The sequence below is a fragment of the Manacus vitellinus genome, unplaced genomic scaffold, assembly GCF_001715985.3.
Source record: "Manacus vitellinus isolate BGI_N305 unplaced genomic scaffold, ASM171598v3 scaffold_80_pilon, whole genome shotgun sequence".
Lineage (NCBI taxonomy): Eukaryota > Metazoa > Chordata > Aves > Passeriformes > Pipridae > Manacus > Manacus vitellinus.
This window is the reverse complement of record NW_021940818.1, coordinates 1,487,480-1,501,891: the sequence shown is the minus strand read 5'-3', so window position 1 is coordinate 1,501,891 and position 14,412 is coordinate 1,487,480. Positions and strand designations below refer to the sequence as shown.

General features: G+C 41.0%; 1 protein-coding gene across 7 annotated transcripts in view; it reads right to left on the bottom strand.

The window, feature by feature from the left end:
- Positions 1-13,846, bottom strand: part of CCSER2 (coiled-coil serine rich protein 2) — a 65,667-nt gene extending 51,821 nt beyond the window's left edge. For all 7 annotated transcript variants that reach the window (XM_029964831.1, XM_029964832.1, XM_029964834.1 and 4 more), the window contains exons 1-3: positions 13,787-13,846; positions 12,980-13,164; positions 35-1,512 (exon numbers count right to left, since the gene is read on the bottom strand). In XM_029964831.1, coding sequence (XP_029820691.1) covers positions 35-1,472 — 1,438 coding nt within the window. In that variant the 5' untranslated portion in view covers positions 1,473-1,512; positions 12,980-13,164; positions 13,787-13,846. The remainder of the gene's footprint in view (positions 1-34; positions 1,513-12,979; positions 13,165-13,786) is intronic.
- Positions 13,847-14,412: the final 566 nt, after the last annotated feature.

The following is a 14,412-nucleotide window of genomic DNA, read 5'->3' as shown; positions in this document are numbered from 1 at the left end:
AATTTCAAACAGAACATAAAAAACAAGTATTTACCAGACACATTTATATCAAGCCACTCATCAGCATTACAGCGAGATCCTCCACTTTCCTTGAGAGACGTGAACGGCTCAATGGACGTGATGCTCCCGTGCTCTAATTCCTGAAGGCAGCTCTCCTTCTGCTGTATTTGTATAGTTCTGTTTGCATCTTCTATATCTATGAAGTCATCACTGAAATCTTCACTCAAATCATTCTTCTCAGAGGACGACAAAGAAGATATAGATATTTCATCTCCATCATCGCTCATACACATGACTTTTGACCCATGTTTTCCCAGACTTTCATGCAGGCCCTCATCAGATCCTGTTCTTTGAGCACTGCTCTCTATAATACTGTTTTTCTCAACTGCTCTGTTAATATTTGTTGAAATTTCAGAGCTCTCCACGGCATGTGTGTCAGGAGAGGTACTTTTGCTGCCATCCACAGCAGTATTCCCAGCAAAGCGCTGCCTGGTAGGCTTGAGCAGAGAAGGACGACTTAATCTGTATCCAAAGGAAGGTGCTGACCCAGATCCATTTGACAGTGGGGGTTTCTTGGAACAAGGAGCTGCCACACCAGAGTATGGTCTGGTAAACCCATACTTCATCGGTTCATTTCCATTGGGTACATCCAACTGACACGCGTTTCTTGACAGCAAAGTAGACCTCTGAGACGTCCTGGCAGCCAGATTTTGACTATGATAAGGCCTTGTAAGATCCACAGCTTTATTAAAGGAATGTGACCTGGTTAGAGATGCAGTGGGAAGGAAAGAATTCTGAATGGAATGTGAAAAACTTTGTGATCTTACCATTTTTTCACAGGAAAAAGCCTTGCTATTGTCTGTAGATTGTGCTAGGCTTTCTCCTGAACTTGTCCTTGTGGCACTGGAATTAGCTCTAGGTCTCTGCAAACCTACCACTGGCCTATTTCCATAAAATCCATTTAAATTTGATCTTGGAGCATTGAGTCCAGAATATGAGGTCCTTCCTGGCAGGGTACCTTTGGTGAATTTAGCTGAACCAGAGAGTCCAGGTAAAGACTTTGGGTTTAAGTCCTCGGTAGAAGACACAAACATATTGGTTTGCTTTGCTGCTTTTGACGCAACCGAAGCGGGACTGTTCAAACCCACCCTGAGCTCATCGCTGCCCAATGCTCCTTGAGACTGAGGATACTTCTCAGAATCGATTAATTTTTCATTGCAGTTGCGTTTAGAGTTGGCCTCTCTCCCATTCTGATCGTTAAGCTGATATCTGTTAGATTTTTTCCAGTTGAAAGAGAAGGAAGACACGCGGCCAGTGCCATTGTGCTTGCCGAAATTTTTGCCCCCATGACTCCCTGCTAAGTTAAGGGCCGTCCCGTTGGGCACAGGTTGTAAGACACTCCCTAAAGTTTTCGTTCCATATTTCGGTAGCCTGGAAACCAAGGATGTTCTGGTTTGATTTTTTTCTTCCATGAGCTATTTGGGTACATTGGTCCTTAAAAGGTGCTTGAATCTAAGAAATAAAAAAAAAAAACCAAACAAACATTAAACAACATAGTTTTATATACATTTGCATCTGTGTGCTTCCTACATTCCTGTGTCTAACTGTACCCTGCTCCCTCTCCCAGCTTTCCTTCTCTACATAAACTGCCTTTTCTTTTCCTTCCTTTTGAAATCTATAAAATAAACTTAAAAAGGGGTTGGGTTGGGGTTTTTGGTTTGGGTTTTTTTTTTTCATTTCCCCATTTTGACCAGCAAACTGCATTTTTCAATTGTGATACAATTATTAAATTACAAGCTTTGATATTTAGGGTTTGTTTTTTTTTTAAAGCCACAAATATACATAGCACGAACCCGTGGTCAGCAATGTAAACCTGCAAAAATAAAATCAGACTGAAAGCTAATTTTTTGAGATTATTTTCTGTTTCCCCAATGTCGATGTTATAACACAGGAAATAATCACTCATCATATACCCTCACCATGAAATTTTTTTCCCAGACCTTACTGATATCCTCAAATCAAGATTAACATTCCTAGCCATTTTTTCCCCTTCTTTGTATGGAAACTGTTTTGGAAATCTACTTATTCATGTACAAGACTTAAAGTACAGGGCAACAGTTGCATAAGGTCAGTGTTAGTGAGTGTATTCTAGAGTTTTACTTCTGTGCAGCAATGCACTGACACAAAATCCCAGCTAACAAAGTGTGAGATAAAAAGATCTTCGTAGAATTCATGCATTCCCCGTATCTTGAATTTTGCTTCCATCCACCTGATTTGGAATACAGGGACTCGACCACACTCTTTAATTGAAGATTTGTATATCTCAACTTACAGTCACGTCATTTTGGTCTATTTTATATCAAACTTATTTTTTAAAACCATTTCTGCTTTACACAAATATCCTTGCCTCAAAAACTTTTGCCTTGAGAATTGTGATCTCCTTGCTTTGAGGTACTTTCTGTTTCTTTCCCACTCATGAACATTACCAGCCCCATGGTTTGGATAACTAACTATGCCTCCATCACCCTTTTGTAAGCACCAGTCTGCTGGTGTGCCTGGCTATACGATACAATCTTGTCTAAATGCTATTATTAAAGACTTGTAATTCCGACACCACCACCTTGAGAAGTCCCCAAGTTTCAATGTTGCATCTTAAGACACGTTTTAGCCTTGTGTTAAATTCTGTATTTGCAAGACCAGGTTTCTGGGGTTTTTTTCAGGACAGTTGTAAAAGGATATCTTGTCTTTGCTAGCCTGGATTTTGTTTTTATCAGTTCCACCCATTGGTCTTAGAATGGTGTAAAGACAGAATTTCAGTCATTCATATGTTATTCCCTTAAACCATTACCCATATTTTTCTTTTCCTAGACCTATTACACATCTATCAGACTGCAAAAAAAATGAAAATCTTTAAACCATGACAATCACAATGAGAACCAACGCATAGCAAGTAACATTATACTTATTCAAACTACAGAAATTATCCTGTGTAACCACAGCAAGCATCACCTTAAAGTGAGTCACTCCCCAAGCTGCAAGACCTCACTAAAAAACACTTTAGATAAAATCAAAGTGGCATTAAATTCATGCAAACTGAAGTGCCTTTAGGATTTTATCAGTGAATAGGATGCCCCAGAGCATCACTTCTGGAAGGAGATTTCCATTACAAAGATAGAAAGAGAAATGTACTGGAGACGTGGCTTTTAGGGGCTCCTAACTTGTGAAGACATCAGAATCCACATCCTACAACTGAAATACACAAATCCCGAGCTTTCAAATACTCAGGGAATTCTTGCACTTCGGAGACAGAGCCCTCACCCAGGTTTACAAAGAAGCATATAAGTATTTCCTCCCCAGAAACAGCAGAATATTTAATTTATCATGTATGACACCTGCCTCTATGTGGATTTAGGTGTCTAATGTTAGATTTTTGCCTGCATTGTACCTGCACACTTTGCAAAGGAAAATATCATTATGCTTTAAGAGCAAATGTCAAAGATATTTACTTTATGTCAACAATATACAGTAAAGGTAGTGAAGTACACCTTTTTTTTTTTAAAATAACTCCATGAACAAAAAAATGGCCTTTAGCACCCGGATGAATTGACTCCCAGCAAGCATCAGAATCCTCAGATCCCTCAGAAGATAACCCAACTCTAAAGAAAAGGCAAGTCTTGTAAAGAAATCTTCCAAATTAAAAAAGTTAAATTAGAAAGTTGCTAATTTAACTTTCATGCTTTATGGATAATTCCCTTTTCACATCTGTCTACCATCTCTTAGGTGACTGCAAAATTTAAATTAGGCCATTTAATTAGATTACTTTAATCCTCCACCAAGTGCTGCACATTAAACTTGAAAAGGAGACTTTTCAGTTCTCTAGGAAGGGTGCTTGCTCATTTATCCTTGATTAGGCAAAGACAGCACATTACCTTCAAGAAAACTCTACTGACTGCTTAAAACACTTCAGATAATTAAATTAAAAGACAAACAATACTGTCTGTATCTTATAAGCTATTTAACTGTAACTACTGTGCCACTTTTTCAAATTTGGGTTACATTTGTTTTGTTGAAATATAATGCCATCAATAAACACCAAAACTAAACAGCATCACGTTTGGCAGTTTTTTCCCAGAAAATGGGAAACTAAATTCTCTAAAATATCCTTAATCTTGACAAATATTTACTGCTAAGGATTACAGTATCCTAACAAGGAAACTCCCTTATCAAGCACCACAGTACCTGCAAGTTATAGAATGATTCCTGCATCCCACAAAATTCAGGTTCAATGTAAATTGTAGTCTGCTGTATTATAAAGAAATTCAAAGTATTTTTAGACTTAAGCAATCTATGGATTTTTTAAAACAGACATTTGGGCAAACAAGTTTTATATTCTTTGCCTTGGGAAATATATTATCTGGTGCACACAAGCCTAATCAGGAATTAAGCTAATTATAAGGAGCCTAGCCTTACATAATGATCCAGGGAAAAGGAATTAAAACTCACAGACCCTCTCTGAAGTATAATCTGAATTAACTGAAAACCTGCTACCTCCTTACCTTCAAGGATATTCAAGATCCTGGTGATAAGCAAAAGGATATTCATTCTCACTCTCCTTTGTACTTTCTCTATAGGATTATTTACACCTCAACAAAATCCTCCACCATTAGTTTCAACTAGAAAGCAAAACATTGACTCTCACTTCATTCACAGTTTGTTTCAATACCCCCAGGAAGGCAGTTTCCTACACATTAGCTTCTCAGCTAAGTTCAGCTTTGCATCTGAGACTCTGCCCTACGTGTTGCAGAATGATTGTCACAGCAGAAGACAGCTTAAGGTTCATACATTTCAAAGTTTGGGCTCCTTAAAACGTTGTGATCCCTATGATCCACGCCACCAGAAAGCTAACAGCATTTTCAAGTTCCAGACCGTCATCAGTGGGACTGAATTCTTCTCCTGTTGTCACAGCAGCGTGGAATATACAGCTGCTGGATGAGGCATCTCTGACAGACTGGTGACAGGAGAGACCAATTCCATTCTGCAGACCCATTGCTATGCCAACAGCTCCAGATTTATGTTTTAGTCACATGAATTTAAGTGCACGTGCATTTCAACTCTGTCCTGTGCACGACTTACAAAACCAGCTCTCTCTACATCTCTGGGTTTTAGCACCACAGCTTCTTATTTATTTATTTGTTTTTCTATTCAGGACACACAGTATGAAGATCTTTTCACCACTGATTTGTAGTGAAACAAGCATAACTTAAGAACTATTTTTCTTAAAAATGTAACTAAAAATGCATTAGGGCATTTATGTGAATATATCATATTTCCAACAGTGTAGGGAGGTGTTGAATGTCGTAAGGGAAAAATCAGGGAGGCCCCTGCAACAGATGCAGCAAAAGGCTTCTTTATCACGTACTTAAGAACGCTGCAAGATGAGGAGCACAGTTGCAAATCAGTTGTAGCTTTAAGAGAACCATGGGAGCTCAGCAGAATGCAAAAAACTGGCAGATCTGCCCAGCAAACAACTGCTCTGAGCAGGATAAGCGTTGGGGAATCAAGGATCATGAGTCCTGAGGAAGTTTTGCATGCTGTACAAATTGCATTGAATCAGAATGCAACTAGAAGTTCTGATGGCTCCAAGACAGAACTCTGAGTATTCACAACTGTCGTATATTTTATGTTGTTTACCCAGCACAGACTGGTTTCAGCTCAGTCAAAAATGCCACTACTTCTCAACTGCAAGATCCAGTAAAATTTACCAGCTCTGCAGTAAAATCCTCCAACCCTGCCTTACTCCTCCTCTCTTCAGTTTCTCCAAAACACCTCTCATCTTGAATCAATACCCAATGCTTTATGAAGGCATCCATGAATTTTAGCCTCTCTCCCTTTCCTATGTCCAAGCTGCAGTGGTTAACACCAGCTTCCTTGATAGTCTGATTTCTGAAGGTACCACTGCCACGAAGCATGGCAAGAAATTCCAAGACAGTGCTTATTGTTCTATTTCTCTGCAATCACCTTGTTCTTCTGTTGTCTGAAGTTGTGAGATTCTGTTTTCAGATCTCAAGACAGCTTAGAGGCAAGTCCTTCTCTATTCTTCCTCCCTCAAGCTTATGATGTTCTATCCACTTGTAAGGGTAGATCTATCAAACACCAAGCAAACCAGTTATCCAAGCTGCTCTTGTGCTGAATTTTACTTACTGTCAGTCAGAATGCACTAGGACAAAGAACACAATAATGAGTAGAGATAAAGGGAGAAGAAAACAAGAAATATGTCATGAAGAGATTGAGGTTTCTGTATTTCTAACACTGAACAATATCTTCAGTCAATACAGCAAAAAATATGACATCTCTTGCCATCTTTAAAGGCATTGTTGTTATTCATCAGAACAGGGTTTCTTAATGCTTTGTAAGGCAAGAGGACACAAGCACTTACTGGAGAAAAAGAAATAGCAAAATGCAGCTCTGTTTTGTAGAAGAAAGCTACCAAAATACTTCCAGAATAAAAAACTCTGCTCACATCCCTAAGGGCCACACTCTCAATTCACTCTGCCATTAATGCTCTTTACACTGAGCACCTCAAGGAAGCAAAGAAGAGCTAAGTGCTATCTGCACAGACCTGAATGCTTTCTAATCATTTGCCCATTTGTGCTTTGCATATTAGCAAAACAGAGACTAAACATTTTAAACCCCAAATCTTTACATCAAGCGTTACCAAAAGGTTGAAACCAAACAGGATATGAGCTATCATAAACTCCTTAAGATTTTATTGAAAAAATGTCATATAAATTTTATCTGCAAGACAGCCGTCAAGGTCCAGATGCTTCGCCAGCTGCAGCAAGGAGCAGCTTCAGCACAAAGAAAAGGAGATGGAAGATGATACCTGGGGGTAGGGTTATATTACTCCCAATAAAATAGAATATCAGAGTCTGCAAAAAGGAAGAAAGAGAATTAAAAGTGCACTTTCACATTCCTCATAAATGTTACTGCAGATTATTATAGTTCATTCATAAATAGACATGAAGTGAAATGACAGTTTCTTCTGCATTAGAAAATGACAATGAAGCTGTTCTCAGGGACAGAGGTCAGCCAGCAACTGGAATAAACCACTGGAGAGGCACCACTCCCCTCTGAAGCTGCTATTCATCTAATGCATCCTCTTTGAGGAAGTCTTCAATTCCCTTCTTCAAAAGGTCTTGTTAAACCTGGGCTACCAAAGTCAACTCTGTACCTGCACATATAAACACCACACGGTCCCTGCATGACCAACTCCAAAACACACGACCCAAAACACAGTGTGGCTGTCACTGGAAACCCAAAGGACACAAGGTGCAGCTGACAGAGCACTGCATTAGGTACGCTGATCCTGAGAACACCACAAGAGGTGGGCGGGATACATTGTAATCAATCAGAAACAACTGACATCCATTGACATAGCCATGAGAAGTATCTAGCTCCAGTGATGAAACATGGCTGTTAAAGGGAATTAAATTATGTGGATTACTTCATTTGTTACGTTACACAACAAACAGCCTTCTGTGAACTGAATCAATTCAAGAGATTCAATCTCAGCGAGCAAGTAAAGCTTCCTCAGTAGGGTTGCTTAAAAGCTCTTAAACTGCAAAAGACACATTGTTCTCAACATCTTTGCTGGAGAGACACAAAGAGCCTTTATTTGCTTCAACTCTTTGATGACACTTTAAATTGTTACCAAATTTGCAAGGATAATAAACAGAAAGGGGAAAAACCAAAGTAAGGACAGACAGACAGTACCTGCCTGCCTGACAGATCTAATGCCCTGCGACCTAAAGACAAAGTCACTCGGCTACAAATAAGCAAAAAACTATTCTGTTACTCAAGCATTTCCCACCACCACAAAAAACCCCCAAACAAACATACTATAACGCACATCTATATCTAGGTTCCTCTCCTTTGCTGTCTTAACACTCCCTTGTATTTGGCAAGATTTCTGTGGCAAAATAAACCACAATTGTGTACATGCCTCTGTGTGTGTACATACGTATTGGAAAGACTCTGATCTCTCCCATCAAAGACTTATTTCTAAGGTTTCTCAAACAGACCCCTGATTTTTGGCATTCCTACATGGCTAATAAGGCAGAAGGCAGTCAGAAAGATATCTTTCAGAACAATTTTAAAGGTGACATTCCTTGTTTATATCATAAAGGCAAATTAAATTTTATGCTGTGGTTAAGACTTACTGAAAAACCCTAAACATCAACTGCAGTCTAGAATTAAAGCTTTCTACAAGTGAAATGGTGGATGTCGATCCCTCCTTTCAAAAATTTTGTGATTGTGTCAGCATCAAAGCAACTGAGAGCAGAAACAGGCCACTGCTTTTGCTGATGGTATTAGTCCTTCAGCAATAGCACTTCACATTGGTAACTTAATCTGCCTTGTAAGAATAAATCCAGAAAGATCACATCTGTCTGAAAAGCAATGTCATACTGCAAACCAGCAAGAATCACCTGCTGTTCTCTACAAATATTTCACATAACAACAGAGGAGCATCCCTTTTTTCCTCAGCACTACCCACTGTCACCAAATGCTTCCAACACACTATTCCCACCTCTAAGTCTCCTTGGAAAGACTTCACTATTGATTCAGTAATACTCTCCAGTCAGCTTCCAGTTACCATTTTCTGCTACTTATGTACCTGGAGCAGGATTTTCTTGCTGATAAGAACAGGCAGGCTGAAAGCCCAGTGAAACTTGGAATGCAACTGATTTTAACTGGAAATATCCCTTCTAGACTGCCATCTTGTCCATCCTACCCCCCTAGTTTGTTTATTCAACTGATGCATCTTCTCCATGGAAAAACATTGAGATGCCTTGAGCTAGAACCATCTTACAGTGGTACAACCAGATATTTTTCAGTATGTATTTTGTAATGATTAAATAATGACTAATGACAGAAACAATATTGCCTGTCTGAACCACTGCTGAACAGTTTATCTATGTGGGTATTTAAAGATTAAGAATTTCCATTAGTTTAAATCTGCAAGGAGGCTGTGCTTTCCACCAATATAAAAGCATTTTCTCCCCTGCAGCCACACATGATCATTCTTTCTCCTCCTGCCTAAGAATTATAGTTATAGGTTAAGCTGAATGACAAGTGGAATAACTGGAGGAGACTGCATGTAATTCATAGAGCCACTGGTACTGAGATATCTTCTATAAGCTTGAAGAGGTTCACAGGTAATAAGTGAGCAAGATTAGACAAGATGAACCAGAAGGAAGACAGAAGAAAATAGTTCTGAGATCTTCTTTTCTACATACTGCCAATGCTATTTCAGCATAGTTTAGCTTTTTACATAAGATCACAATCTTCAGGCAAGAACATGTCAACACATAGCTACATATCTAAAAAAAAAAAAAATATACTGTTAAGTCAGCCGCTGCTGGATTAAAAAAAAAATACTAGAAAAAGGACTGCCAAAGAAAATCTTCAACACTACTATCATGAAAGATAGACAGTGAATCTTGGATAAGCTGGAAATATTATACAAATCATGATATTTCCCTAGGTTTGGATCATGACACTTCAATGCCCAGATTCAATTCTCCATATAGTTCTGACAGTCAATTTTATTTTAAAGGTGAGGAATACAAAAATCACATTGTCTCCTAGGGTAGCCTTAAAAAAAAAAATGTACCAGGGAAGGGATGATCAGAGCAAATATTCAATGTGCTTCCTCAACATTCAGCTGCTTTCAATTCATAGGATTTCTTGAATTTGATGCAGCTTGTTTAGGAACCCTCCACAGATCTCTTGTCCACTATCTTATGTAACCTGTCCTTGAGCCCCTAAACTTTTCATCCATGACTGCCTCAAGCAAGGAGTTCCAGAGCCCTACTAGTAATTCTTTTAAAGGTTATTTCACTGTCTTGCACAGATTCCCAAGGAAAACTACTAAAACTACTTGTAAACTCCCTGCATTGCAAGGAAGGGCCACTGATTTCTGCTCTCCTTGCTAACAAACACAGCAGTTTGTTTCACATCCACATGCTTTCAAGAAGATCCTGTATTATTTGAAGTTTGACTTCTCTTTAACATCCACCCTTAACCAAAAATACTGCTGTATTACAGTTTTCAGTTGAAACTTGTTAATTTTTGAACCACATGTTCTAACTATCATTTTCTTGCTATTGAATTTAATTTCATTAGTGTTAGACACATCCAGCTTCTGGCTAATGCACTGCTATAAATCAGTTCCCAATCTCAAAACCAAACTCCCTAAAAATATTTGAGTACCAAACAACTTGGCATAACAAACACCAGTATGTTTTCCCCACAGACTGGCAGCCTGTATTTTGTGTTTTCCTACCGATTTTCTGATACAGAGCTATCCTGGAATGTATCCACCGAGGTCAGTTTCCTGGGAAAAAAAAGATTCTCCAAGAAACCGACACTTGTAACTTCAGTTACCAGCGACAGTTTGTCCACAGGATTAGTTTCAGAGTTACTCATCTATGCTTATTGTTTCCTAAAATTTACAGGAAGGTGATAAATATAATTTGTTTTGGCTAATCAAGATCTCAAATTTAGTCATTGTAAAGTTTTATTTTTATAGATTACCATTTCAGAATGCTTTTATGATTAAAAGATCGTTTTTTTCTCTTTTTAACTCTACTGATGGACAAGGCTATGCAGGTTGAAAGACAGTGGCAGGAGACTTGAGGAGAGGAGCACAAACAGCAGCAGCTTGGGCCTTGACAAATTCCCACCTATGCAAGTCTGCCTTACTGAGATGAAAAAAAGTCATAGTATCCCCCAACTCATCAAAACTACATATCAACATGTCTACGTGATAATTTTAACATATAAGACCAAAAAAATGCATTTAAATAAAGCCTATCTTTAACACAATTTACAAAAAAAATGAGTCGGTTTTGTATCATAGTAATCCACATTGTAGTGACAATCTCTGTATCTATCTAGAAGAGATTCTTGAGTGTCCAGCTTAAAATACAAGGTATTTTTAAGTAAAGAGAAACCAGGATTTTCAGTTCTCCCTGGATGCTTCCCCTGTGCTGTGTGTGTCACAAGCCACCTGGGCTGATTAGCCTAAAAGCACAGAATTTCTATGGCTTCAGGGAATAAATTATTTGCAATTTAAGGGTTATTCCTGATCTATACTTGTTCAACCACCTCATCAAAGCAAATCCTTATCAGCCATTTCCTCTGGCTAAGAAGCCAAGCCTCCCTGCAGCGAGAGCCTTGCCAACATTGCCCACACTTGGTCAATCAAGGCCATTAAAACACACTCTGCAGAGCAGGACCTCAGCTCAGCACAAAGTGCTCACACAAAAAGTCATTTTACTGAGAACTTGTGACATCAGTTCCCCATGTGACCAGGGCTAAGCACTCCCACCCTGAGAAGACTTTCTTCCTTCAATTACTTTAGGATATTATCAGCAGAACTGCTGCAGCTGAGATCCTCCTTTTAGGACAGAGAAGAGCTAGTGAGTAAAGTCCAGATCTCTGCAAATCCAGGTACTTTTGATCAAGGAGGAAACAACATTCTCAGAATGTCTTCCAAAATGCACCTATTTGATAGCAGTTTAAGAGTGAACTGGAGTATGTGCCCCAAAGCTATGAAGAAATGCAAAGACCTGTCTTGCCCAGCTAAACTTCAACTTTGGGATAATTATTTTAATGCTGTTGGGATTTTACTGTAACATACATGTGTTCAGGTATCCAGAGATTTACATAAGCTATTTTTTATTGCTCCAATTGAAACACAATACAGGATTTTAAACCTAATTATCGAAAGCGCCATTAGTATTTTGATCTCCTTAGTGTTCCTGTTGGCATGGAACTTAACCCTGCCTGAAAGCTTCTAATTAAGAAGATGGTGCTGCTGTTTACACTTCCAAATAGTGGCTAAAAGAGAACACCACAACCACTGCTCTAACTGGCTACCTTCAGTTAGAAGAGTTCCTTCAACTCTTATCCATTTTGAGACACCAACACTTTCTAACAGTTTCAGTGTTCATCTGAAGATTGATGGCATGATGGTTTTTTATCCAGAGAGACCGTGCCAACACTTCTTACTAACTGGTTTATTCCAAATAACCAATCCCTCTTAAAGGATGATCAGGTCCAAAAGTAATGGATTTTACTCCAATAAGCTTTTACATGAACAGTTCCATTAAAAAGGATTACTCATTAGTATAACAATACATTAAATGAGATCATTATGTTAATTGAGACATTTATTTTTCCTGTATTCATATACAGGAAATTATTACTTCAGTTCAAAAACACGAGGTGTTATAGTGGTCAAAAATATTAAATATAAAGTCTTCTAAACCTGAAACATTTCTACAGTTTCAACAGCTTTACAGTTAGAAGACAATACTGGGCAGCTTTTGGAGCCCAAACATTGATATTTCTATAACGAAAAGTACTGTCCGTGAGGAAAAATTAAACTTTGACTTTAAAATTAATTTTTCTACACTAAGTTGTAATTCACATAAATCCTTAACATTTAGGTAGCTGGTTATTACTAATGCTCATTTGTTTGGCAGTCACTCTTCAGCTTGGAGGCATTTAATTCAAAATGGGCCTGAGTTATGTGATCATTATATACATGAGAAAACATCTGGCAATTTTCAGTCAGTATCACCAAACAATGTAAATATTTACTGCCTCACACTAACCTGATGAAGAGTTTTTCATTTCTGATTTCCTCAAACACAAAATTTTTAAAGTTTCAGAGAATATGTAAAGTGGTTCTCAATTATAAAAATGTAACAAAATGAGACCTTACGTCCAACTTCATTTTTAATACCTTCATAACCTCTGCATCAAACTGAGGCTCAAAGCCCACAGACGCTAAACCCAAACCTGCTAAAAAAACGAAGTACAGACCCTGCAAGTTGAACCAAACCCCCTGAGAAGTGGTTAACACCTTTACACGGCGTACCAGACAGAGAACCAGATCGACAATCCTTACCTTAATTTGTTGTCTGGCCTGGACACTAACACTCTGCTACAGCACAAAGTTCCCATGCAGTTTTGCTTTCTTTAACCGAAGATAAACAGTTCGACCTCCTCCAGCTCAAAGTTAAAGGCTGAGGTTGCCTACGTTTCATTGTGTGCCAAAGTACATCTGACAGAACGCGATGTGAACAGCAGGCTCTGGGTGACGAAAGCAGAGTCTCAGTGTCATTAAAGTGAAATCACCACAACGTACACAACACCCCCTCGGTACAAACCTGAACAGCTAAACTGGATACTCCAACATTATTATTATTATTATTATTTTCCACCGTTACTATCCTTTTTTTTTTCGCTGTTGCCATTGAACAACCACACACTGGGTACTTTTGCTCCTTCCCCTTTTCGGAGACGCAAAACCTCGAGATACAGAACCTCGAGATACACAACCTCGAGCCACCAGACCTTCGGGGCTCGCAGCAGCTGTTCCTGCAGGTGCGTGTCACCCAACACGCACCCAATTAAAGGACGCACAAACCTCCGCGGGGCCGGCACCGAGGGCGCTCCCCGGGCCCGCCGGGACACCCGCGGCCGTGACACCCGGCGGGCCGTGACACCCGGGGCCGGGGGCGAGCGCTGCGGCCGCGGGGACGCGCAGGGGGGGACGCTCAGGAGGCCGCCCCGCCCGCTCCCGCCCTTCCCAGCCCCCCGCGGCCGCCGCTGCCGCAGCATCCCCGGCCGGCCGCGACTCCCGCGCCGCAGCAGGGCAGCGGCCGCGCCCGCAGGCGAACAGCCCGCGGTGAGGGGCCAGCCCCACACTCACCGCCGCCCTACCGCCTCCTCGGGCAGGGCCGCTCCGCGCCCCGATGCCGCCGGCCCCGCCCGGCCCGGCCCGCGCAGGGAGGGCGCAGCGAGGCGGGGACACGCAGCCGCCCCTCGGCCGCCCTGACGTCAGCGCGGCCGCCCCGCCCCGCTCGCGGCGGAGCCGCCCCCCCCATGGCCGCTGAAGCCCTCAGCGTGCCCGGCGGCCCGGCAGCCCCCGCCGGCCCCCTGCGCCAGTCCGCCCGAGCGATCACCGAGCCCCGGCACGGCCGAGGGCAAGCGAGCGGGCCTGCGGGTGTGCCGGCCCTGCGGCAGGGAATCCTCGAGTCATCGGGGCTGGAAGAGACCTTTAAGGTCGTCCAGTCCGACCGTCAGCCCAGAACTACCGCTGTGACCCCTAAAACGCTACACCACCTCACCCAGCGCCAGATCCAGGCACCGTGCTAATAACAGCAGGGTTGTGGGTTTGATCCCCTCACGGGCCATTCATTTAGGAGCTGGACTCGATGATTTTTGTGGGTCCCTTCCAACTCGGAATATTCTGAGAAACCTCCAGGGATGGTGACGCCACCACCTCCCTGGGCAACTATTCCAGTGCCCGACCACCCAAACAGTGAAATATTTTTT